This window comes from Silurus aristotelis, assembly GCF_946808225.1.
Source record: "Silurus aristotelis genome assembly, chromosome: 3".
Classification (NCBI taxonomy): domain Eukaryota; kingdom Metazoa; phylum Chordata; class Actinopteri; order Siluriformes; family Siluridae; genus Silurus; species Silurus aristotelis.
In genome coordinates, this window is record NC_139576.1 from 14,325,879 (window position 1) to 14,353,398 (window position 27,520).

At 35.9% G+C, this 27,520-nt stretch overlaps 2 protein-coding genes across 2 annotated transcripts in view; one reads left to right on the top strand and one right to left on the bottom strand.

The window, feature by feature from the left end:
* Positions 1 to 27,520, bottom strand: part of uxs1 (UDP-glucuronate decarboxylase 1) — a 204,109-nt gene that overhangs the window by 109,282 nt on the left and 67,307 nt on the right. The window lies entirely within an intron of this gene.
* LOC310723137 (Golgi pH regulator) lies at positions 21,787 to 27,503 on the top strand. Its single transcript, XM_083535880.1, has 14 exons — positions 21,787 to 22,031; positions 22,123 to 22,182; positions 22,741 to 22,844; positions 22,939 to 23,045; positions 23,487 to 23,588; positions 23,731 to 23,851; positions 23,976 to 24,056; positions 24,179 to 24,288; positions 24,847 to 24,935; positions 25,099 to 25,191; positions 25,291 to 25,386; positions 26,356 to 26,445; positions 26,704 to 26,769; positions 26,874 to 27,503. The coding sequence occupies exons 1-14, from the start codon at positions 21,990 to 21,992 to the stop codon at positions 27,078 to 27,080; spliced, it is 1,368 nt and encodes a 455-aa protein (XP_083392006.1). The 5' UTR covers positions 21,787 to 21,989; the 3' UTR covers positions 27,081 to 27,503.

Sequence of the window (27,520 nt, forward strand, 5' to 3'; positions counted from 1 at the left end):
CTCTGACTGTCATCTCCATCATGCCAGCATTCACACTCTTCTCAAAGGTAAAGTACCCAGTAAAAATAATGTTTTCCTTTTTTAGATGTTAAGGCACTATTATTAAATACTAAATAATATTAGTGCATATTGGTTGTATTTGTATTTTTATATAAATATCTGGGGTCATTCTGAACAAATTATCCCACTTTACATTATTCCTTACGTTAAAATTTAAATCAGTATACAAATATTTCATAGTGCGAATCGTGTTCCGGAACAAATTGAATTAGTATTCTGAGGTACCACTGTAACCACATTTTGTAAATTTTAAAATATAATTCTTTGAATCCTGTGTTCAAAAGCCTGTAAAGAAATTGTTATAGATATCGGTCAGATATATTTGGTAGAAATACTTTAACAATGACAATATCACTAAAGTGGCTGAAATGCAGAAGTGTAGGATGCTTTTCCATGACCTGTTTCACAGTATTGCATCAGGTAAACAGTAACCATGGCTCAATGCAAGTTGGCCTTTACAGATTTAGCCTTTGCACACTCTGTTTAAATATTGCCCAAGTAAAAGTATGAATACTCTTTTCACATTTGTACTTACATAAAAGTGCAAAAGTACTTTTATGCACTTCACATATATATCTATATAAGGTACATAAAAGTATATATATGAAGTCATGCAATTCATGTATATGTATAATATATATATATATATATATATATATATATATATATATATATATATATATATGTATATATATATATATATATATATATATATATATATATATAGTTATAGGCACACAATGAGTGAACCCTTGCTTCATGCAAACCTAGCAAGAACTGCAGGGTTATGCATGCAGTCTCGTGACAGGTTATCTTTAAACACATTTTTGGTATTCACTTGAAAGTTATGAGGAATGGAGTGTATATCTGAAATGTAGTCTGGTAAAAACTGAAAAGATATCGCACATTGTAATGCAATGATGTAAAAGTACAAATTTCCCAGATTAAAAATTTGCTTTTACCCCTATCAAATTTGACGGAAATGTTATTCATTTTGTTATACCCAGATTTAGCAATTATTACCATGTTTATTTCTAATGCTGTAGGTTGTTGTTCTGCTACAATTTGATAGTAATTCAATTTAGTTACCATAACATTAGCCCTTAAGTACATACAGTGGGCTGTTGCATAATTTTATATGACTGCTCTCTCTGTTGGAAGGTCATTCAGGTGCATAGTTATTCTACTTTTGTCATATAGTGTATCTTTTTCACACCACTGACATAAACAGCCCAAAATCCTAACTAATATTAGAGGCAATTTAAGAGAGGAGATGCAATAAGTAATCAAATCCTGAAATATGTTCTCAGATACACTGCCCGTCCAAAAAAAAGTCACCACCTGGATTTAACTAAGCAAATAGGTAAGAGCCTCCCATTACATAATTACTGCATGGATAATTATGTTTCAGCTGGCAACAAGTTATTTAACCCTAACTGATGCAGTCAGTAGCATCTAATTTCTTAAACAACCATCCTGTTGTTGTAAAAAAGATGTTAAACTGTTTTAGAAGGGTCAAAATATTGGGATGCATCAAGCAAAGAAAACATCTAAGGAGATTGCTAAAATGACTAAAATTGCATTAAGAACTGTTCAATTTAAAACTGGAAGGATAGTGGGATACCATCATCTCCGAGGAAGAAATGCGGTCAGAAAAATCTTGAATGATTGTGATTGGCGATCACTTTAACACTTGGTGAACTCAAATCAGAAAAAAATCACAACAGTAGAACTCAAGGCTATGTTTAATAGTGAAACCACTGGTTGTTGCAGTTGGTCAGGTCTAGGCTCAGCAATGTTATGCACCCAAAGAATGAGATCAGATAACCACCTGAATATCCTGAATGACCAGGTTATTCCATCTTCCCTGATGGCACTAGTATATTCCAAGATGACAATGGCAGTATTCATCGGGCTCAAATTGTGAAAGCGTGGTTCAGGGAGCATGAGCCATACTTTTCACACATGGACTGGCCACCAGAGTCCAGACCTTAACCACATTTAGGATCTTCGGGATATGCTGGAAAAGACTTTGCGCAGCCGCCCAACTTAATACAAGATTTTGGTGAAAAATTACTGCAACTCTGGACGAGAATATAGATTAGAGTGTATGACTTTTATTTTTTTGGATTGGTAGTGTATATTTAGTGTACTTTAGTATCTAATCATCTGTACATCTGATATCAGTCTGCTGGTAACATAAACTTGAACTTTAAAAGATAGTCTAACATTCTGTAGCATAGACTGGCATGTCAGAACTAGCACTCTTGCTTATCATACTACTAACTGCTAGATCACTGAATGCGGGTGAAGTGGGTTTGAATCATGTTTTTTATTTATTTATTCCTTAAATATAGACGGTGACAAATGAAACAAAAAAAAAACAATGACTCTGTTATGATTTGGGGCATGGTGATAACATGTTTGGGCTCCCATGTCATTTCAGAGAGAAAACCAACAAGAGTGAACATGATCTGTTGGTATAATCTGTAAATATTTTACATACATTGTTGTTTGATAATTTTTTTTTATTTTTTTAAATGGTTTGTAAATGTTTTTTTTTTAAGAAAGTTTTTTTTTAAGTAAATGTTTTTTTTGGGTCTATTTAATTGTTTTGTAAGAGGTCCCTAACTAAGGTCTCTGGTTCAAGACATTATTCTGCTAAAAATAAGTAAAATATACAGTGGGCAAGTGATGGCAAAAGTACACACATCCTTCACTCATGTAAAAGTACAGATTTTAGAAGACTCTGGTAAAAGTACTGACAAAATCTTTTTTATTTAAGTTAAAATAAAGAGGTTTGGGCTCTACCATGTGCTTAAGTAAAAAGTAAACTACCTGTTTTAGTGTCAGCCTCGTAACTAGACCTCACATCATATTAATATATTGATATAAAATAATTACAATCTGTATACCCTAATGAATTTATCCAGGCTGGACAACCACCATATAGAACACAAGCAGAGAAAAGCTGATGATGATGATGATCAGGTGATCAGGAATGTCTCTGTTCTCAAAACAGTGTGCAATGAAAGAAAATCATGTAACCCAATAAATTAAAAATAAAGTAACGAACCTGGTTCGAAAATGTAAGAAGTAGGAAATACAGATACAGTGAGGAAAATAAGTATTTGAACACCCTGCCATTTTCCAAGTTCTCCCACTTAGAAATCATGGAGGGGTCTGAAATTGTCATTGTAGGTGCATGTCCACTGTGAGAGACATAATCTAAAAAAAGAAAATCCAGAAATCACAATGTATGATTTTTAAACAATTTATTTGTATGATACAGCTGCAAATAAGTATTTGAACACCTGTCTATCAGCTAGAATTCTGACCCTCAAAGACCTGTTGGTCTGCCTTTAAAATGTCCACCTACATTTATTATCCTAAATTAGATGCACCTGTTTGAGGTCGTTAGCTGCATAAAGACACCTGTCCACCCCATACAATCAGTAAGAATCCAACTACTAACATGGCCAAGACCAAAGAGCTGTCCAAAGACACTAGAGACAAAATTGTACACCTCCACAAGGCTAGAAAGTGCTACGGGGAAATTGCCAAGCAGCTTGGTGAAAAAAGGTCCACTGTTGGAGCAAATGTGGAAGAAGCTAAACATGACTGTCAATCTCCCTCGGACTGGGGCTCCATGCAAGATCCCACTGTTTCCAAGGTTACTGTTGTTAATACACTAAGACGTCATGGTTTGAAATCATGCATGGCACAGAAGGTTCCCCTGCTTAAACCAACACATGTCCAGGCACGTCTTAGGTTTGTCAATGACCATTTGGATGATCCAGAGGAGTCATGGGAGAAAGTCATGTGGTCAGATGAGACCAAAATAGAACTTTTGGGTCATAATTCCACTAAACGTGTTTGGAGGACGAAGAATGATGAGTACCATCCCAAGAACACCATCCCTACTGTGAAGCATGGGGGTGGTAGCATCATGCTTTGGGAGTGTTTTTCTGCACATGGGACAGGGCGACTGCACTATATTAAGGAGAGGATGACCGGGGCCATGTATTGCGAGATTTTGGGGAACAACCTCCTTCCCTCAGTTAGAGCATTGAAGATGGGTCGAGGCTGGGTCTTCCAACATGACAATGACCCGAAGCACACAGCCAGGATAACCAAGGAGTGGCTCTGTAAGAAGCATATCAAGGTTTTCGTGTTTCTCAGCGACGAGCCAGATTTTCTCAGGTGTTCAAATACTTATTTGCAGCTGTATTATACAAATAAATAGTAAAACAAAAATGTAAATGTTTTTTTTTTTTTTTTTAGATTATGTCTCGCACAGTGGACATGCACCTACGATGACAATTTCAGACCCCTCCATGATTTCAGACCCCTCCATGAGTGGGCGAACTTGCAAAATAGCAGGGTGTTCAAATACTTATTTTCCTCACTGTATTTGTGTAAAAAAATGAAATGATGAAAGTAAAGAGTTAATTAGTAAATTGAAAAGTAAATGACTAAAACCAGAAAAATCTACTTGTGTAGGCATATGTGGTATATTCTTATTTATTGTTGTTTATTCATTCCAAACACATCAGCAGGAAATAATACAAAGAAATAACCAGTACTGTACATGCATGTTTCACTGTAGTGACATATGTAGTGACATATCTGTGCAGCAGTGTGAACCGCAGAACTGGTGGAACCCCCCCCTTTTTTAACCACAGTTTCAGTTGCTTTAATTCTCTACAATCAGAAGAGACAGCCCATAACCGACATGAACTAGGTTGTATCCATGGTAACAGAAGCAGAGACTGACATCAGCATGCGTGTGCGTGAATGCATGTGTGCGTGTGTGTTTGTGTTTGTGTGCTGAAGTGTGCAGATCCAGCAGAGAGAGATTTTCAGACTGGAATGTCAATGAGCAATGCCAGAGAAAAAGGCTACAATGTCTGCGAGCAGAGAAGCTCCTATTAGGTGGAAAATGTTTGTTATGTTTACACAATAATGCAAAATATTTTTTAATTTAAATGATGTTTGGCATGTTGGCACAGCACCGTAAAAATTTAAATCTGCTAAAATCTTGTATTTTGCACCGCAAATGAAATTGCAAGCTATGTGTGGATAAACATTCTTGTGTAAGGATGCTTCTGTCCTTTGTCGCTGTGTAGATTAACACTATTAATGTGATTGCAAAATAATACATATTCCTAAATAGTAAGGATACCAATGGTTTGGATTTACATTCTGATTACATAAATAATCTGCTGTTGTTGGTATTATGAAAAATGGATAAGGTTTGCAATAGAGGTTTATTAACAGTGCCAAACACTCCAAAATCTAAAATAATGGCAAACACTTAGTCCCTGTGAATAATCAAGTCAAGTCAAGAGGCTTTTATTGTCATTTCTACTATACACAGTGGTACACAGTACACAGTAAAAAGGAGTTTTACACAGTAATTCAAGGAGTAATCATTAAACAAATATAGCATTAATCTAAATAGTAAAAAATGGTGCACAACATATATACAAAATTTGCTAGATGTAAAAAATAAAAACCTTTTAAATTATATGTACAAAAAGTGGACAGGAAATTGGGTGAGAGGGAATAGAAGCATTCAGAAGAGTGTAATTGCTCATGGTAAGAAAGGAGGAAAATCCTATGTTGTATCAATAATCTGTAATGTATTCAGTACATCTATGAACAGGTGTGTTTATGTGATTTGCAAATCATTAAATTTTTTTTTAGGTTGGTTGTTTTTTTTGTTGTTGTTTTTTTGTCCATGTTCTCTATGTTATTACTCCAAGGTAAGATTAGCTTTTCAAGTCTTTCTTTTAAAGGCAGGCATAATTGATTTCAACTGATGCGGGCAACTACAAAAACTGGTGGAAAGATTGTAGCAATGGCATGCTGTGGGAAAAATTTGTGAGGTTCAAATGCAGCTGCATTCTGAATCTGTTGCAGAGGTTAAATTGAGTGCAGAAGCAGGCCTGTTATAAGCGATTGCCAACAGTCCGAAATGACTAGGAACTAAACAAGCACCTGAGCGGGCTGTGGAGATAGAATAAACAAATCCTTCTCAAGAAATTGGCATGAGTGCTTCAGATTGACAGTGTGGGAGTTGAAGGACAGTTGATTGCCCATGGTTAAATCAAGGTTGTAGAAGATGAGATCTAAGATTTGAGATCAGTGAGGGAGATCAGGAGAACCTGACGTGAGGATAAAACAGCATTTCATTTTTGCTGGAATTGAATTTTAGCTTATGAGACATCCGTGATGAGACATGCTGAGATTTCAGCAGAAATATGATTATTTGAGGGAGAAAAGAATTGGATGAGTTCAGCAGTATCCACAAAGCAGTAATATGAAAACCCATGTGAGTTTGTTAGTTCTAATTGCGTGATTGTGTCTCTGAGTATATGTGTGTGTGTGTGTGTGTGTGTGTGTGTGTGTGTGTGTGTGTGTGTGTGTGTGTGTGTGTTTGTTTATAGCATATCTAGAAATATGCTTGTGCCAATTATTAACCCTACTATCTTCAACTATTGGCAAGCACAGATAAAATGTTCTTCCCTGGCTTGAATCAATAATCATACACACAGCATCTATGAAACCACAGACAGACTACTAGTGTACCAGTAAAAGGCAGTAGAAATGCCTTAGAGTCTTGCACTATTAAGATGCAAAAATGTAGCTGATTGTGAGAATAATAGCCTGATTGTGTTCTGCCAGCACAAGGAAGTATGTGTGCGATATGCACCCAGGCGAAATGCTTGCAGTTTATTATGAAAGGTTTTTTTTTATCATGAAGCTACGTAAAGCTTCAGACAGCCTGAGATGAGTAGAAACAGTGTTTGATTAAAGTTTCACTATGCATTGAATGTATAAGATAAATATAATTATAAATCTCTTCCTATCATCTATGAGAATGAGAGTCAATGTAGAAAAAGCAAAAGATATGGACTAGTCTGTCTTCAGACTGAAGTGCCTGAATATGTAAGAAAAGAAATGACTATACGAAGGTCTAAGAATTGGAATAATGAACAAAATGCTTTAGAGCGCTTCAAAGTGGCAGCCTTGGGATTCAACTTTCCCAAGGATGAATTACAATTGCTACAGAGCAAATAAAGATGTTATCCTTTTAAGAGTAGTAATCGCCCTTGGCTTCATGTTGGCCCATTTCACACAACCTTGGCATTGATCTATAACAGCACATTCCATCATGCTTCATTCATACATAATGGAGATTAGCTTGGAACCATGGACTTGGAAAAGTAGACACAGACTATAAAAGGTAAAATGTACGTGTTTTTATCTACATATCTGTGGTATTAGAGTGGTACATTTTGGGATTATAATGTCCCTACACCAAATTGATGCCCCATTGTGATTTATTTCTTACTTGTTCAACACAATTTTGAAAGTTAAAAAATTCAATGTCTACTTTCCATAGTAAACTTTTGAATGATTTAATACATTTCTTTAATTCTCTGTAAAATTGTGAAAAGGATATCTGGTACTTTGGATAACTAAGACTTCCAAATCAAGCGTTTGAGACATGTTGAGTGAGTAGTTAAAATGAATAGCCTGTCACTTTTACTTTGACATAACAAATAATCATACACACCTGAGTACTTTCCACTCTAATATTTAATATATTACATATACATTACATACACATTACATACACATTGTTTAAAAATTCTTCTTATCCCATACACCGACAAATCACCAAACAGCAATACACAAGCTGAACACAAGTATTTTGGAGCGTCTAAATGTTCATACAACATTTACCCACAACAGAAATGTGAAAGTGTTCATTTCCTGACACCCAAGAGCACTGTTTTATGTTCACTGATTTAAGACCAGCTGCTTTTTAAAAATAATAAGGTCAGGCCCTGAAATACAATTAGCATTCTAATTCATACAAAAATTGTTTAGTACAGTTGAGGTCAGGACCCTGTGTGGGCCACTTAAGTTCCTCTATATAAGTTTTGTAAACAATGTGTTTATAAACTGTGTTGTGTACATCTGGGCATTGTTATGCCAGAGCAGGCTTGGGTTTGGTCTGTTGCTTCCAGTAAAAGGAAATCTTAATACTACAATACAGCATATAGTAGATGATTCTCCCCTTCAAAGTCTGTTGCAACCATTTGGGGATGGCTCATATAAGGGTGTAAAAGTGTCCACACACTTCAACCTTATCAATTTGCATGCTCTTTTGCTAATAATAAATATAATAATTCCTTGTTTTTGTTTTTTTCTTATAAAAAATCACACAAGCGTTCTGCTTTTGTTGCTAATTTAGTTTTTGTCTGTAAACTGTTACCAAGGATATTGTACTAGATAAAAATGAGTAGAGGAAATTAAGAAAATGGAAGGAAAAAAGCACATTTGTATTAAATCCATTGATTGTCCAAATAGCTCCTACTCCAGTGGGAGACATTTAGTGTTTGTAAGCGCAGCAGGTCTCAAATGCCAGCAGCCCACACTCCACTGAGTTGCCTATTTCTTTAGGGGGCATTTCTGTTCGTTTATGTCTGTAGGGGAAAAAACAGAGTTTGACCCCTGCATCAGTGACTATTTCAAGGAAAATTGTAGGATCTTGTTGGATTTTAAGAACATTTAGCCAAGCTTAATAGCTTTATTGAACGGTCCAGAAAGCATGCTGAGGGTTACAGTCGACTAAGAAGCCTTAGTCAAGGGATTTAGAGGGCAAGTAAGAAAAAGAAGAAAGACGAGCAGTTGTAAAATATACTACTGCAAGTCTGCTTTGATGTTATGTTTAATGATGTTAAATATGCAAATAAACATTTGTTAAATAATTGCACAACCTCCCTGTTCCAACAGTTAAATCAATCAGTTTCCATTGCTGCTTTAGTGTATAATGCAGCCTTATGGTTGTTTATGTGTGTGGGGGGAGGGGGATGCTTTAAAAATCACATGAAAAACACATGAAAGTTGGAGCTGTATTTGCATTCGAAATCTGCAGATGGTATTTTTGCACAACACATAAGACCATTTCACTATAACTTGAAAAAGCAGAACTGAGAATGAGTAAGTAGTAGACATCAATAGTGAAAGCAGTAGTAAAAACCATTATTAACAAATAATGGTAAGAGCTCATTTTTTCAAAGATCAACTGTAAAACGTGTTACTTGGACAAATTGCCTGATCGCTTATTGCCAGCTCTTATTGGAGCACTGTTTGGACAGAGGACCAGAAAGAAATTTGAAACAGAACAGTAAGGCAGTGATAGTGAGATAGCCGATATGTCTATACATTATACAGTATATTCATAAAACTGTCTGCGTATAACAAACAAATTTTCCATATAGCTGTCATGTAAATAAAAGGAAAGCTGCATCTCCAGTAAGAGATTTTTTTACCTCAGAACAAATTATATATGAACCGCATTTTTAAAGTCATGCCACAGCATCTCAATAGGATTTGGGTCAGGACTTTGACTAGGCCACTCCAAAGTCTTTATTTTGTTTTTCTTCAGCCATTTGGAGGTGGACTTGCTGGTGTATTTTGGATCATTGTTCTGCTGCAGAATCCAAGTTCGCTTTAGCTTGAGGTCACAAACAGATGGCCGGACATTCTCCTTCAGGATTTTTTGGTCAAAAAGCAGACTTCATGGTTCCATTTATCACAGCAAGTCTTTCAGGTCCTGAAGCAGCAAAACAGCCCCAGACAATCACACTACCACCACCGTATTTTACTGTTGGTATGATGTTCTTTTTCTGAAATGCAGTGTTACTTTTACTCCAGACGTAATGGGACACACAACTTCCAAATAGTTCAACTTTTTGTCAGTCCACAGAGTATTTTCCCAAAAGTCTTGGAGATCATCAAGATGTTATCTGGCAAAACTTAGACGAGCCTTTATGTTCTTTTTGCTCAGCAGCGGTTTTCGTCTTGGAACTCAGTCTCTTTCTTATGGTGGAGTCATGAACACTGACCTTAACTGAGGCAAGTGAGGCCTGCAGTTTTTTGGATGTTGTTGTGGGGTCTTTCGCAGAGGTGGGAAGTAACGAAGTACAAATACTTTGTTACTGTACTTAAGTAGATTTATTTTGGCATGAGTACTTTACTTCTTCACTATTTATTTTTTAAATTAACTTTTTACTTTTACTTATTACATTTAGACGCAAATATATGTGCTTTCTACTTCTTACATTTTCAAAACCAGCTCGTTACTTTAGTTTTAATCCACTGATTTGGTGAAATCTCAATAATTTTTAATTTTCACTGCAGGCCGATTTCAGCCCACCAACCGATTTCCTGTCATTGCTCATCTTTCTCAATCCACTTGTGTCCAAAAAAGTTGCCTTGAATAAAATATTGAAATTTTAAACTTCCACATCATTGCATTTGTTTTTATTCACAATTTGTACAGTGTCCCAACTTTTTTGGAATCGGGGTTGTATAATGTCATGGCTCTCACTCACCAAAGATGTAGACTAGTTTACAAAGCTAAGAATCAGCAGGCAGAAAGCAACAAGAAGTAAAGCTAAAGTGGATGTGACAGAGGGAGTCAGTGATGTAAATTTAAATAAAGCATTGTGTAATTATATATATATATATATATATATATATATATATATATATATATATATATATATATATATATATATATATATATATATATATAAATAAATTACACAATGCTTTATTTTATTGGATTCCTCATTATTAGATATAGTTTTATCTGTCCATTTGTCTTTGAGAGAGAAGTAGTTAAAGTTTCAACAGACTCCAGGACAGTGACTGCTCTGTGACCCACAGAATTAGTGACTGACAATGTGTGTGTGTGTGTGTGTGTGTGTGTGTGTGTGTGTGTGTGTGTGTGTGTGTGTGTGTGTGTGTGTGTGTGTGTGTGTGTGTGTGTGTGTTTTTTTCACTATTGGTCTCCTGCTGTCACTGCCAATCTTTGAGAGCAATGTGGCTAATATAGAGTTAGTAAAGTAACACTGGACTTCCTGAACACAGCTTTAGTCACATCTAAAAATCAATCACTGCATAAATCAAAAAGCATACTTCAGGTTTATGGGGACCATTATATGTTATTTTATAAGAAAGAGAAGACAAATAAAAGTAATATTAAAAAGTATTTAGAATGAAAATTTTGCTATTAAAGCCTGATACTACAATCATTTGGAGATCCTGTGAGTACAAAGACATGCTCAATAAAAACCTGCTACACTGTCCCAGAATTTCATTTTAAAACATGACAACAACTCATGTGCAAGCATACAGTGAAGACAACAGATGAGTAGCTTATGGACAACTCTGTAAATGTTCTATAGTGGCCCAGCCAGAGCCCTGACTTGAACCCTATTGAACAGCTCTATAGAGACCTGAAAATAGCTGTCCATCAACGGTCTCCAACTGTAGAGGATTTGCCATGGAAAAATGCAGAAAATCCCCCAGTCCAGGTGTGCAAAGCTTGTTGTGCAGTACCCAGAAAGACTCTAAGCTGTAATTGTTGCCAAAGGTGCTTTCAAATAAGTACTGAGTAAAGGGTCTGAATACTCATGTACATGAAAGATTTTACTTTTTTATTTTACAGACATTTGTTTTCATTATATTATTATGGGGTGCTGAGTGTAGATTGAACTCATTTTAATTACTTTTATGTGCCATTTGATATTTAAAAAAATTCAAAACAGTTGCAGGTATTTGTGTAAGCAATAATGCAGCCATAACGTTGCAGTATAGTATGTAATTTTTTTATTCCCCAAAATCCCCAACAAGTTAAATTTACAGAAGACATAATTGTGACATAGTACACGCCACATCACACAACACTGCATCCAGCACCCCCAATGCAAATGCCCTCTCACTTCTCTGCATTAAGATTTGTATGACTTTTATTTCTAACATGAAACTGTACATAATGTTTTAACCTAACTTCTGTATTTTCCATCAGTGTAGTCCTTTTCGATTCAAGTAGCTGCCCTTTAGCACATAGTTTATAGAATGATTACAGTCTCAGTTTTATTACACACTCATTCTAATAATGAACCAATCATTATATGACTTTTATCATCATTTTATCATCATTCTTCTTCCTCCAAACACGTTTAGTGGAATTATGACCCAAAAGTTCTATTTTGGTCTCATCTGACCACATAACTTTCTCCCATGACTCCTCTGGATCATCCAAATGGTCATTGGCAAACTTAAGACGTGCCTAAACATGTGCTGGTTTAAGCAGGGGAACCTTCCGTGCCATGCATGTTTTTAAACCACGACGTCTAAGTGTATTACCAGCAGCAACCTTATAAACGGTAGTCCCAGCTCTTTTTAGGTCATTGACCAGCTCCTCCTGTGTAGTTCTGGGCTGGTTTCTCACCTTCCTTAGGATCATTGAGACCCCACGAGGTGAGATCTTGCATGGAGCCCCAGTCCGAGGGAGATTGACAGTCATGTTTAGCTTCTTCCATTTTCTAATGATTGCTCCAACAGTGTACCACCACTTTTTTCACCAAGCTGCTTGCCAATTTCCCCGTAGCCCCTCCAGCCTTGTGAAGGTGTACAATTTTGTCTCTAGTGTCTTTGGACAGCTCTTTGGTCTTAGCCATGTTAGTAGTTGGATTCTTACGGATTGTATGGGGTGGACAGGTGTCTTTATGCAGCTAATGACCTTAAACAGGTGCATCTAATTTAGGATAATAAATGTAGTGGAGGTGGACATTTTAAAGGCAGACTAACAGGTCTTTGAGGGTCAGAATTCTAACTGATAGACAGATGTTCAAATACTTATTTGCAGCTGTATCATACAAATAAATAGTTTAAAAATCATATATTGTGATTTCTGGATTTTTTTTTTAGATTATGTCTCTCACAGTGGACATGCACCTACGATGACAATTTCAGACCCCTCCATGATTTCTAAGTGGGAGAACTTGCAAAATAGCAGGGTGTTTAAATACTTATTTTCCTCACTGTATCTACAGCATCTACAGCTACTGATGCACATGTAACCGGGTGGTAGTTTAAAGTGCGTTCATTTCTATGTGCTACAGATTATGCCTGCCTGGTAAGAATGAACACAGGGGCTCTTTAAGAGATGCTTGGTGACGTCATCGCATGTGCGTGCACCTGAGAGTGGAAATCGGGGAGTTAATAGGGATATAGGCCTTACTTGTACTGGTTTTCTAGGGTGATGTATGTCTGCAGTAATTTGTGCAGATGCACAAATTTCGAGGTGTGACGGTTAGCATAGTGTGAGTTAACGCATCAGCACGTGCAAGCCATACGAGTTCTCTTGGTGTGTTCGGCCTATCGGAGCATAAGTAGCACTGAAGGCTACGGTTGGAAAAATTGACACTGCCGTATTTTGTTTACTGGATAAATATTGGTTTATTGTTTTATATATTGCACACCATAAAAAAAAACTGATTCTGTATATCAGGTAGTACTTTATTTTATTTTTATGATATATTTTTTTGTGTTTAAAAAAAATACTTGTCCTCTAATTTAGTTTCATTCAACTCCTCATTTATCTTCTTCCACATAAAAAATTAACAAGCAGGATATTTATATATTGTTAATTAGAATAAAAGAACCTCAGTGGAATTTGTTGGTTTTCTGCGTATCATTGCAACGGCCACACACACATTCTTCATGCTGGTGATTTGGTACTAATCTGTCTAGCCAACATGTTTTGTGTTTCATGTAGGTCAGCAGACAAGCTATACGCCGATAAACTGCAGTTCTGTGGAAGGTCTAATTCGGCTCTGCATTTTGCAGCTGTTTGAGAATGTAATCAGAGGAGGGATGAATGAAAGGGAAGAGCACTTTAAGCAAGCTTTTTTGCCCTTAATTTTAAGATCGACTAGGTGATTGAAAGGGGCCGAAGGGAGACAAAGATTCTCATTGTAAGAGGATATTTTTAACGCCCTGTAATCAGTCAAAGTGTATACTCTCATCAGGGCCTCTGAGACAGTTCATCTCAGACTTGATGGTAATAATGTGATAGTGACTTTAACCTCCTCCAATCACTACAGGAGAAGAAGATAGTGGGGGAGAGAGTGTTGAGAGATTGAAGAGGGTGACTGAAGGGAGACTGTGAGAATTCTAATGAATAATGATTATGCATTCAGCATTTCTTTCAATTTCTTGAAGACTGAATCTTAATTAGGTGTTTCAAATGTATTCTGCTGTATGTTTATTGTTCTGCTGTCTGAAATTTTTGTTGTGTGTACAATCAGCTTGCAGAGTTTAGCCTGAATAAATTTGTTCTGGCAAAGGGCAAAAAAGTGCCATAATCACTCTTAATCATGCAACATCTGGAGTTGAGAAAGCAGGAGGCCGAGGAGAAAGCATTTGAGAATAAAAAAAAAAGAGTAGGCCATCTGATGTACACTAAATTGCCTCTAAAAATGCTCAGTTCACCTCATTTGACCTGATAATCTGATAAAAAACATCCTCAGTTAATTGCAGATTATGTTAATAGTCTTTGGGCTGCTGTTTATTGTATGTTGCGAAAACAAAAAATAATCTCTCAGAGATCTCTATTTGAGGACTGTAAAGAAAGGTTGCTTTCTTTTTATTTCCTTCTCAACAATCTTTTTTTAAGTTTTCGATTTTAAAGATTTTCGTTTTCTTTTCAATTCTTTTACTTCGACAAGAAGATACATTTTGATTTGATAATCCTTGAAACGTCAGGATTTTTTTTAACTTGACAGCCCAAGTCCTCAGAGAATTCATAAAAAATTGCATTATGCATGATAAAATGTAAAAAAAAAAGGCTTGATTAAAGCAGCCTTGGTTTTAATGCTTCAGTGAATTTGTAACTTCTAATTTCATTATAGCATTCCTTGGCCTCCCACAGCATGCCAAGCAAAAACTAAAACAAGAGAGAGAAAACATAAGCTTTGCTATAGAGAACAGCTGGGACAACAGGCTTTATAAGGTCATGATCAGCCTTATGGAAGCACATGACTTTACCTCTTTGCCCATTTTGTCTGTTGAACTGTAAGAAACAACTAAAACACATATCTCTATATACTACAGCTTCTAGTGGATTGTTTTTTGTATATTTGTCTGCCTTATGCCATGACCAAAGGTGTGCAGTGACGACTGACAAAGGTTTGTTGTAGTGTGCATGAGTAATAAATAATGTCTGAGTAATTTTTATGTTATATACATACTATACACTCCTGGGCAAAAAACGTCCCAAGCCCATAACGGCAAAATAATGAGCAAAATACTAAGCATTAGATGTAGAAGAAAAAAATATAGTTTTGAAAAACTTTGTACACTGAGACTTGCATTAGTTGGAAAATTATATAAAACTGTAATTATTAGTATTAGGATTTGACTTTTGCATACAAGAAGACTACATATAAGGAACTCTCCTTGTTTTTAACTCTTCCCCAAACAGTTCACTTCAGCAAATATAAATGAGCAAATAGTGGCACAGGAGGTTTGCCATTTGGAGCTTGACCCATTTTTTTTGCCCAGGAGTGTACAATCTCCATATTTTTACCATCAATGCTGATCTGGGAAGAGATTCTGTTTTTAAAATGTTGGCCTTTAAAATAAAATAAAATACTTTCATACAACTTCACTAGAAAAGTGATATCAGCAAACTAACAATAACTGTAACAGCAGCAAATTTCAGGATGCGCTTATAACTGCACTAAAACGTGTATATCTGAATTGTTTTTAAGCAGAAGATAAATCAATAAATAAGAACATGGGTATTGAGTGGGAGCATGGGTTTTGAGCTTAATATATCTGCACAGGCATGTTGCAAGAGAAGCAAGAGGATATTATTAGTCATAATAAAAGTTTAAGAGAGTGAAAGAAAGATAGCAATGAAAAAGACATGACAACATGAATTATTTATTTTTAGGTAAAAAAATATATACCACCTCATGCACTATGCATTATTTAATACAAATATTAAAAAAATCTTATAATGATGATATACAGACGACCCTTGATTTATCGCAGTTCGAATCTCGCTGTCCCACTTTATCGGGATTTTCAATTTGGCACATAACTATTTACTATTTATTACTTATAGTAAAATGTTTTATATTATAATTATAATTATAAAATGAATAATAATATAATTATAAAATTAAGTAAAAGTATACCTAAAATACCGTACATTGTGTATCATATATTTACACGAGACAAACAACGTTGTTTACGAAATCGCGGTGCTGGGATGCTGTAAATCTACATTATATGGCTGGAGGAACAAGTCTGGCCAATCGGAATGGCCCATTCATTTAATCTAAAAATACAAAACGAACAGCAACTGCAGTACTACTGTACAGTACTCACTATAAATGTGATATTTCTACAAATTTACACAAAATTCATCTTGCCATATTCTTGCAAATGTTTTCTGTGTGTGTTTAAAGAGTGTGGGAGGAGGATTTATGGCTTAAACATATATATACATACATACATACACTGGCGATCAAAATTAGAGAACAATTTATTAACAATTGAACAATTCTGAAATAATGTCATCTTCACTGCTCAACAGTTGAGGGAGTTTTTGTCCTGTCTATACCATGCTACCAGAACACCTTTTCCACAAATTAACTAAGGCATTTAAAAAAAAAAACATTATTTTGCAAAAAACACACTGATCAAAATTAGAGAACACTTTCAGATACCTCCCAGTTATTGGTGTTAATCTGGCACCTGGTGCTAATTTCCTTGATTATCTGTCAACCCCTATTTAACTGGCAGCCTAACTTCCAGTTTCACTGACTCTGCAAGATGGTGGGCCGTTCTAAAGTCACTGAAAGCCTCCAGCAGCAGGTGGTCCAGATGAAGGCCAAAGGGATGACCCTATCAGCCATAGCAAGACAAGTTGGTCATTCCAAATCTGTGATTTCAAGAATATTGACTCTTTACAACATCACAAACTCATTCAAGTCCGCCAAAAAGGCTGGTTGTCCACGGAAGACAAATAAAAGAGAGGACAGGATACTGCGGAGGATCTCAATGGGCAATCATTTCCACACTGCAGCTGGAATTGCTCAGCAGTTCAGCGCTAAACAGGGTAAGGATCTGTCTCGTCATACAGTGTCTCGATGTTTAAGAGCATTTGGACTGAAAGCCCACTCTGCAGTGACCAAACCTCTCATTAGCAGAAAGAATCAAAAGGCTAGACTAAGCATGTTGTGTGGACAGAGGAGAACTGGTCCGAACTTCACTTCAGTGATGAAAGCAAGTTTAATTTATTCGGGTCCGATGGGAAACATTATGTTCGGCGACAAACTGGAGAAAGACTGAACCCAAAGTGTGTAAAGAAGTCAGTGAAAAGTGGAGGAGGAAGTGTCATGGTTTGGGGCATGTTTTCTGCAGCAGGAGTTGAGCCTCTTATACAGCTACATGGCAGAGTGAATGCAAATGTTTATCAGAACCTTCTTCAACAACATATGGTTCCTTCCCTGCATTCATCACCCAATCAGCCCACAGTGTTCATGCAGGACAACACTCCATGTCACACAGCAAAACGGGTAAAGCAGTTCCTTGAAACTGAAAACATTGAAATAATGACATGGCCTGCCCAGAGTCCTGATCTCAACCCAATAGAGAACCTCTGGAAAATCCTTTGTGTCAAAGTTATGGCCAAGAAACCCACTACAGTCACCAAACTGTGGAGGAGACTGGAAGAAGAGTGGACCAAAATCACACCAGAGCAGTGTGAGAGACTAGTGCTGTCCTGTGCTATACCTCATTCAGAGCAGATGCCTGTACACTTCCTACTAATTGCTGACGGTTGTAACCTTCAGAAATTTTTGTTGTAATATTTTTCCATGCTACAGTCATTGTTGTTCTATAATTTTGATCAGTGTGTTTTTTGCAAAATAATGTTTTTTTTAAAATGCCTTTGTTGGAAAGGTGTTCTGGTAGCATGGTATAGACAGGACAAAAACTCCTTCAACTGTTGAGCAGTGAAGATGACATTATTTCAGAATTGTTCAATTGTTTATAAATTGTTCTCTAATTTTGATCGGCAGTGTATATATACAGTGAGGAAAATAAATATTTGAACACCCTCCTATTTTGCAAGTTTTCCCACCTAGAAATCATGGAGGGGTCTGAAATTGTCATCGTAGGTGCATGTCCACTGTGAGAGACATAATCTAAAAAAAAAATCCAGAAACCACAATGTATGAATTTTTTTAAACAATTTATTTGTATGATACAGCTGCAAATAAGTATTTGAACACCTGAGAAAGTCAATGTTAATATTTGGTACAGTAGCCTTTGTTTGCAATTACAGAGGTCAAACGTTTCCTGTAGTTTTTCACCAGGTTTGCACACACTGCAGGAGGGATTTTGGCCCACTCCTCCACACAGATCTTCTCTAGATCAGTCAGGTTTCTGGCATTTTTTTTAGATCTCTTTCTATATCTTTTACCACCTTGTATTGAACTCAGATAGTAAATATTTTCTGTAACATATTGATTGGCCTACAGATTGTCCCATGAGATGCAGTTTGCATGAAACCCATGTGAAAAATCTGAGCTTCCATGGAAACTATTAATTCATATCTATATTCTGTGGTATGGCAGTTAGAGCTGACAGACTTGCACATAAAATTATTTATCCTACACTTTTCTGTTTGCTACTCACTGCTGACACAAACATACACACCAAGAAGTACTCCCTAGACACCTACTCAGTCTTGTGTAAATGAAAAAAAAACAACAAAAAAAACTGTCCCACTGCTCTTAGAGTCATCTCACAACTTATTGGAAGGCTCCCAAACAGCCACAGCAATTTACACTCTTTAGATAACATAGTGTAGTGTGTGAAATGCAGTCCAGAAAGGATGTTTGAAGACCCAGGAGAACTGTTCCGTTTGGTTTACTCACAAAACGAAAGCATGACAAAAAAGAAAACCTGAAGATGAGATGAGATATAAATGCTTTGTTCTTGGATTTTTTTCTGGATTCAGTCCCAGTTCACAGTGGTGCAATGGGTAGTGATGCAGTCTTACAGCTCTGGGGTCTGTGGTGTGGTCCTGAGCTTAAATTACTTTCTGGGCATGTATGTGTGGGTAGCTTCCATTTTCCACCCACCTTCCAAAAACATGCCAGTAGGTGGATTGTTTATGCTAAATTGACCCAGGTGTGAATGAGATCAAGATCCTGCATGACCCAGCCAAAATGAGGATGAATAAATGAATGAATGAATGAATAAATTAATAAATTAATGAATTACAGTAGAATTTATAGGGGCATTAAGGGGCATTAAGTTTAAAAATAGCATTAATTAAATAGCTGAAGTTAATTAATAATTAATTTAGAACAAAACATTAAACAAAAAACATTATCTGTAAATCACTGGGCTATTTGTGTCAGAAAATAACTTAAGCAAAGACTTCAATCTATTTTCAGATGCTTGACGATAAATATAAAGGCCACTTAAAGCTTGGGGACAGATGTGTGAGAATGGCTCTCAAGTGGCTTTATTCATGTTTGCTTTGTGGTTTTACAGTTAGATAGGACTTCCAGTTTGGTACACTCTACTACCACTTCTGCAGAGTTTATTAACGCACACAATTGGGCTTTCCTCAACAATATAGCAATGACTGCATGTGCTTGCATTTTTCTAAATGCCACAGTGACGACCAATGCAAAACACTTCTATTTGTAATGGACTATTTGAGCGCTAATTTTTAGAGTAATTTCTACTTGAGTTATTACAAGTTACATCTCCAATCTTTTGCAAAAGACTGTCTATGCAGCTGCAGAACTGTACCCTTCAGAAGTGTGTAACATACCACATATTGCATATATTTATTCTAATATATGCACAGTGCCTCTAACTTGTCAGATTATTGTGCTGATACAGCAGATTTTAAAGGAAGCCCTGTCTTCCTAAAAAAGAAGCTGTTAAAAGTAAGTTGACTGTATAACACAACAGAGCTTGAGCTTTACCAATGTTTAACGTTCTCCTCAAACTATTAGCAATAAGAATAAATCTTAATAATGAGCAAAACTACAAAAAAGGTTGAAATGGAGAGTTTTAGATATTTGTGATAAATTTAATACACCACCATATGCACAGGTAATTACAATATTTATAATAAATAAAAAAAATTTTGTCTGTAATGGTATACTGTCAGCATAACAAGCCACTGAAGCTGTACTTTTTATGAACTGTAATTTTCTAAATCACCACCTACAAGCACATGTACAAAAGATGCAGCCATTAACAACTGCCATTTACAAGTTAGGCAATTATTATTATTATTATTATTATTATTATTATTATTATTATTATTATTATATAAGCTCTGAAGGTTAATCCTAGATTTGACTCTAGAATTTGACAGACAAAGAAATAAACATTAATGTTACTATGTTCCTCTTTTGTTAGCAACAAGGGTGCCAGCTAACTATGATTGGTGATGTCTATTTTCCTTCTCAAATGAGTAAACGTGAATACAGCTGTATGTTGATTGATATCAAACAAGGTTTATGTAAAACAAATTGCATTTTATTTGTCACAAACACATTCATACTGTGTACATGTAGTGAAATGCTTGTTATGACTGTCCAACATAGAAATAGAAAAAAAAAATTAAATATAGTATCATATATATGGTTAATAATAATATATATATATATATATATATATATATATATATATATATATATATATATATATATATATATATATATACACACACACACACACACACACACACACACACACACACACACACACACAGTATAACCCCTTTAAAGTTAAAAAGCAAAGATAATACATAACAAGCAAATGTTCTTAGCTCAGCTATTTCTTAATCACTGTCTAGCTGATTAAGGTTAGTATGATTGATAGTTAGCAATGATAAGTTGGCTTACTAGCATAACAAATTTTAAGATGGTTGATGGCATGAAGCCAGATGTAACTGTGTTAAGTTTACAACTATAATACAAGTAAAATGAGTAAGCAGGCACAAAGAAATGGCACAGCTTTGAATCTTTAACTCAAGTTACTATCTTTGTTTTGTTTTCCCCAAGCTTTTGTGAATAATCCACCTGGTTTATGTTTCAGTTCTTACCACTTCTCAAAATGCCCCACAAATAAAAAAAAATTGTAAGTCGATATGGATAAGGGCATCTGCCAAATGCCGTTAATTTTTCCTTAACCTGCTGAAAAAAAAAACAAAAAAAAAAACTAGCGAATACATTCCAAAGGTTTCCATTACAAATACCATTACAAAGTATCAGATTTGAACCCTTAGAATTTGTTTACCAAATGGTTTCCATTATGTAGTAAGAGTACATTTGTGAACATCAGTTCTATCAAACCAACGTAACCGTTGTCGAAACAGTGTAATTTGTGTGCTTAATTATGTCATAATGGTCTGCTCTGCTGTCCAGTACACACCAACAAGCGAGTGTTGGTGTTATATTGGCCCTTAATGGTTTCTACAAGACATAACATGCCAGAAGGCAGTTTAACTGTAGAGGGCCACAGGGAACAAGACAGTTTCCATCTAAACCAATAAAAAAATCCCACTGCAACTATTTTCAACCATTTCTCATTTATGAGTTAATTATTATTACACAAAAATGGTGCTTTAAAATATGTCACTTAAAAAAAAACACACCCAACAATAAAAAAACCCCCACAAAGACAAAAAGAAATTCATAGACAAACATTTACGACCGCGCTTGTATTTAGCCTGTGTAGAGTGGTGATAGAGCGCCGTCTAGCGGTAGAACTAAAGAACCATTAAATATTCAGCCGTAGAGCCGATGCGTGTTCAATGATGTCATCAAACTGCGCCGGAAAAATGTGCGTTGGTTATGAGGCGTAATTCCCAATTTAAAAGATACCAACACACCATGGTTTTTGTAATAGTTTTTCGGTTTCACGAATCACTGTAAAGATATAAAAGATTATGCATGTCTAGGTGTGTTCTATAAAGATTTTGTAAACCGGTAATATATGTCAACATGTCTTTTTTTGTGGACTCGGTCATTATGTTCACTTCCCAGGTCAGTGTTTATGTTATTCTATAGAACTGTTTAATAAATAACATTTCTACAAAACGATAAATGTTAGCTCGCTCTTTTCTCGTTTTCCCAGGTGCTGTTTTTTGGATTTGGTTGGCTGTTTTTTATGCGGCAGTTATTTAAAGATTATGAGGTACGAATGCACAAGTTCATATTAGAGACAGTATACATTGTTATATTATAAAGTGCTGTATAAATGTATGGCATCAGCCTTATTAGAAGGAGCTGGTTATCTCGTATTTAATGCTGAATGATACTTTAATGGTTATTATCTGCATGGAGACGTCTCTCAAAGAAATCATAGATCATGGCATGTTGGTGAAACCGACACTAGGATCTGCCACTTCATTATTAGTTATTATTCGGTTTGGCAAGCTCAAAAGCAAGTTCTCGGACAATAACAGACAAACAAACAAACAAAAACAAACAACAGAAAAAGCAGGGTATGCTTTGTTTATCATTTGCATTCAAACATGGTAAGAAGAAAGTTATTTTTTTATTTAATAAAAAATGACTTGAATACAAATGATAAACAAAGCATACCCTGCTTTTTCTGTTTTGTTTGTTTGTATGTTTGTTAGGTCAGAATAGCCTTCATGCATGTAAATTTCATTTAAGATTGCTAGTCAAGTTTGCCTCTATTCATCTAATATTCATTGTATGTAAAAAAGGTATATTGTGTTTTTCCTAGGTGCGACAGTATGTGGTGCAAGTTGTATTTTCGGTCACGTTTGCATTCTCTTGCACAATGTTTGAACTCATCATCTTTGAAATCCTCGGCGCATTAAGCAGCACGTAAGTGGCTCGACCGTGTCGGAAAGCCTCATGTTGCATGTTTTTGAATTCTTTCATTTAATTGCACATCTGTTTTGTTTTTTTTCCTCTACAGGTCCAGATATTTTCACTGGAAGCTGAATTTGTATGTTATACTGCTGGTGTTAATCTTTGTGGTGCCTTTCTACATTGGCTACTTTGTGGTCAGTAACATACGTTTGTGTAAGTGGATGAAAAAATATGCCTGATTTTCATTTGCTCTCACTCAAAGTGGCTGTGTGTCATTTTATTTATCTTCTTACATTCATCCTATGTTATACAAAATTATAACCTGATTGACAATTCATTGATATAAAAAATAGTGAGAAGTATATATTTTTTTCTTTAATTATTTGGCCTGTTAGCTAGGAAGCTGCAAATTACAGAACATCTATAAATACAAGTGTGCACAGATTTTGTCAGTAGGCTGTATTGAACATTTTTGTAATGCAAATTGTTAGACTTCTGCGCTCATAAAATTTTGCATATTCTTTTCTAAAATAATTTTTGTAAGTATTTATAATTTGTAAATAAAGAAAAATAATGGAATTTAGGGAAATGATTTGGGATTGTGGTTTGATGGTTGCTGAGGTATGCAAGCTTTTTTCTTCTTGTATTTTACAGTGCAGAGACAGAGATTGTTGTTTGCATGTGTCGTTTGGTTCACCTTCATGTATTTCTTCTGGAAACTTGGTGACCCTTTTCCCATATTAAGTCCAAAACATGGTAGGAAGAAAACGTGTTTTTTTTATTTTTTTACTATTATTTAATTAAATAATAATAATAAAAAAAAAAGCCTTACACAAGTACTCACTTAATTAGCGCAGTAAAGGATGATTTTCACACTATAGTGATCTTTCTCTCTCAGGTATTCTGTCTATAGAGCAGCTCATCAGCCGTGTCGGGGTCATTGGGGTCACACTGATGGCTCTCCTGTCCGGATTTGGTGCTGTGAACTGCCCTTACACATACATGTCGTATTTTCTGAGGTAACTGTGCAGATCTAATATTCTATAATATCGTCAACATCGAGAGCAAAGATAGTGTTCAAAATATATTTTACTAATAAGCTTAGATTGGAGACTTGACAGCTGCAGATTTTTGTGTGCATAGAAATGTAACAGACAGTGACATCCTGGCCCTGGAGAGAAGGTTGCTGCAGACAATGGACATGATTGTCAGTAAAAAGAAAAGGTGAGTTGTGAAAAGATAACAAGAGGCACACCAGTTATTTGATTTTGATATTGAATCAGAATTTTATATACAGAGCAAAAAGGAATAGCACAAAATTTCAGCCGATGTTCTTGTTTGTGCAGAATCGCTATGACGAGGCGACAGATGTACCAGCGAGGAGAGGACCAAAACAAACAGACTGGATTTTGGGGGATGCTAAAAAGTGTGACTTCCTCTCCATCAGGCAGTGAGAGTATCCTTTGTCATAGTCTCAGCCTGCAGTCAAGAAACCATTTTATTGTTTTCTGCCTTTCTGGAAACAAACGTCAGAATTTTAAATGTTGATCCTTTACCATTTACATGCACTGGGTTTTTTCTGGGATTAGGTTTTTTTTTGTTTGTTTGTTTCTTTTTTTGTAGTAAACAAACTTACTGGAAAAAAAACCCCTTTAATTTGTTAGTTTTTATGTTAGCTAATAACCTTCTGGTCAGAGGTTTTAACCATGTTCAGCTACAAAAGCTAATAGATTGTACCAATTTCACTTGAGAAACTGGTTTACAAAACTACCGGGGTTTGTTATAATTTTTCTTAAGCATGTTGAATTGGTTAAAGCTTCTTTTTTGAGTTATTGGGAAGTTTAAAATTCCATTATTGTTCTTTTGTTTGCTCGGACACTCAGACACTACTGATAATTTTAAATCACTGTCACATTCCTCATATCGATTGAACAAGATTAATAGTGGGTTAGAGAGAATTCTGATTGGTCTCTTCTTGAATTGTGATTGAGGTTCTTTGATATTAGAACTCCAGATCTGTCTTTGATCCAGCATGAGGTAGATGCTCTCGAGGAGCTCAGTAGGCAGCTCTTCCTGGAGACAGTGGACCTGCAGGCTACCAAGGTGAGGATTACAAATACAATTCGTATTTGTTTATACAATTATGCAGACGTAACACTAGTACAATACAGCATGTGCAGTCCACATTGATCTTTTAACGCAACATTTAAATATAATATATAAAAATAATAAGTTGTGAAAAATTCTTTTGAAATGTCTTTTACAGGAGCGGATAGAGTACTCAAAGACATTTCAAGGAAAATACTTCAACTTTTTGGGATACTTTTTCTCCATCTATTGTGTGTGGAAGATCTTCATGGTGAGCATATAGAGTGTTCAGTGGTGCACATGTGTATAATATAATACATTAAAGGAGAATGTGTGTATTTAATACAGTAACCTAACGGGATTGTCTTAGGCCACAATCAACATAGTCTTTGACCGCGTGGGGAAGACTGACCCAGTGACAAGAGGGATTGAGATCACAGTCAACTACTTAGGAATTCAGTTTGACGTGAGACACACACACACACACACACACACACACACACACACACACACACACACACACACACACACACACAATAATTGTGCTCTTGGATGTTGTCAAATGAAAGAACAAAGGTGAACTAGTTATCTGTCTCTGCTCTGGTTACACATTAGTCTGTCCATAACATGATAAAGCCTCCACTGTCTCTTTAACAGTCAAAAAAATAATACCGTATTTTTGGACTATAAGCCGCTACTTTTTTCCCACGTTTTGAACCCTGCGGCTTAAACAACGAAGCGGCTAATTTATGAATTTTTCCTGGGTTTTTTCCCAGTTTCACAAACTTCAAGCCAAAAAACTGAACCCCATAACATTAGACCAATAAAATTTCCGAACGGAAACTAAAATACGCACCTCACCTGTGTTCTGAGCTGCACGGCTTCAGGAGAAAAAACTTCCATCGGGTGATTTTTAAACGCACGACGATGCCAAAAGATAAACTCCCGAGAGAAATAGTTGTGAAAGGAAGGAGGAAGACAGTGAACAATGACTTTCTTGGTTGCCTACTGTTTAGATACAAGCCGCTGTAACGCGTTGAGTCAGGGTGAAGGGAGAGCTCGCTTCTGGCATGCTATTCCCAAAATACCACTATGCTCCTAAAGGTAGCGCAACATATCTTACCCGTTACACCGTGTGTAACATGTCTTTCGTTAAAGCCTGTGTAAAGTACATTAGTGTAGACAGGTGCGGCTTATTTATGTTAAAAATAAAAATATTTGTAAAATTCAGTGGGCTTATATATGGGTGCGCTTTACAGTCTGGAAATTACGGTAATAATAATCATTTTTCCAATGACACAAACCTCACATTTCTAATTAGAGCTTTATTTTTGTCCAGAGAAACAGAAAAAAGAAAATCTTACTTTGTCCTTTTCATAATTTGAAAAGGTTTCAGTCTGGCTGCTCAATTTGAACACATTTTGATTCTCCACAGGTAAAATTCTGGTCTCAGCACATTTCTTTTATCCTGGTTGGAATCATCATCGTCACCTCCATCCGAGGCCTTTTAATCACTCTTACTAAGGTAAATTTAGCAACATGCATTCTAGCATTTTTATTTTGGCTTTGTGTTATCAGTAAACATAGTCATATAAGTATATAATCCAAATGATTAACTATAATCCGAAAAAAAACATTGGTGTTCATTCAGTTAGTGTGACAGAAATGCTGTTTTAGCAGTAATAGATTGGGGTGCAGCCTATACTTAAACCGATTCCTTAAGTTTAGAATTATTTATCAAAAACCATTTGATAGCCTCCTTCTTTATCTTGTTGTCCTTCAGTTCTTCTATGCCATTTCTAGCAGCAAGTCATCCAATGTAATAGTGCTGGTCCTGGCCCAGATCATGGTAAAAGACTTGCGCACACACACAAAAAAAAAAAATCCAGAATATATTGTGTTTTTTATTTTAGACATTCACTGTGATATTAATTTGCTGCCTGTGTCTTAAAGGGGATGTACTTTGTGTCCTCTGTGTTGCTCATGCGCATGAGCATGCCTCTGGAGTACCGCACCATTGTCACTGAGGTACTGGGAGAGTTGCAGTTCAACTTCTACCATCGATGGTTTGATGTGATCTTCCTGGTTAGCGCTCTGTCCAGCATTCTCTTCCTCTACCTGGCACACAAGCAAGCACCTGAGAAGCACATGACCCTGTGACCTACTGAATAGCCACATGGGAGGGAAATGGACTGAAGGGTTAATCCAACTCTTCCTTCAGTTTCCCTTTTTAATTTAATTCTTTCACAACTGAATTTCCTGAATCAGGAAGGATATAGACTGTGCTGGGTTAGTTTACAGGTGAAGGGTTTATGTTTGACAAGTCCAGTAATACTAGAGTTATTGTTCCATGATTGTATTTTAATTAAGGGTTTTGTTTTGTGTTGTTCTTTTATGCTTTGTTTTTGTTAATTGAATCAGACATGCAGTCAGCATTGCTAACAACATAATTTTTGAGTGTTGACTATCATTATATTATAATCAAGTTTCTGTGCTTCATATGAACAAACCCAACTTGCAAAATGCATTTGTCGGTGTGAAAATTGACATCCAATAAATGAAAATCTTGTTTTCAGAACATAACTGCTGAATCCACAGAG

What these genes read in the sequence shown, in the direction of transcription:
- LOC310723137 (XM_083535880.1), top strand. Translation starts at nt 21,990, where the DNA reads ATGTCTTTTTTTGTGGACTCGGTCATTATGTTCACTTCCCAG. An exon ending in CATATTAAGTCCAAAACATG is followed by an intron (nt 23,589 to 23,730) that starts GTAGGAAGAAAA and finishes TTTCTCTCTCAG; the next exon opens with GTATTCTGTCTATAGAGCAG. An exon ending in TGGTCCTGGCCCAGATCATG is followed by an intron (nt 26,770 to 26,873) that starts GTAAAAGACTTG and finishes TGTGTCTTAAAG; the next exon opens with GGGATGTACTTTGTGTCCTC.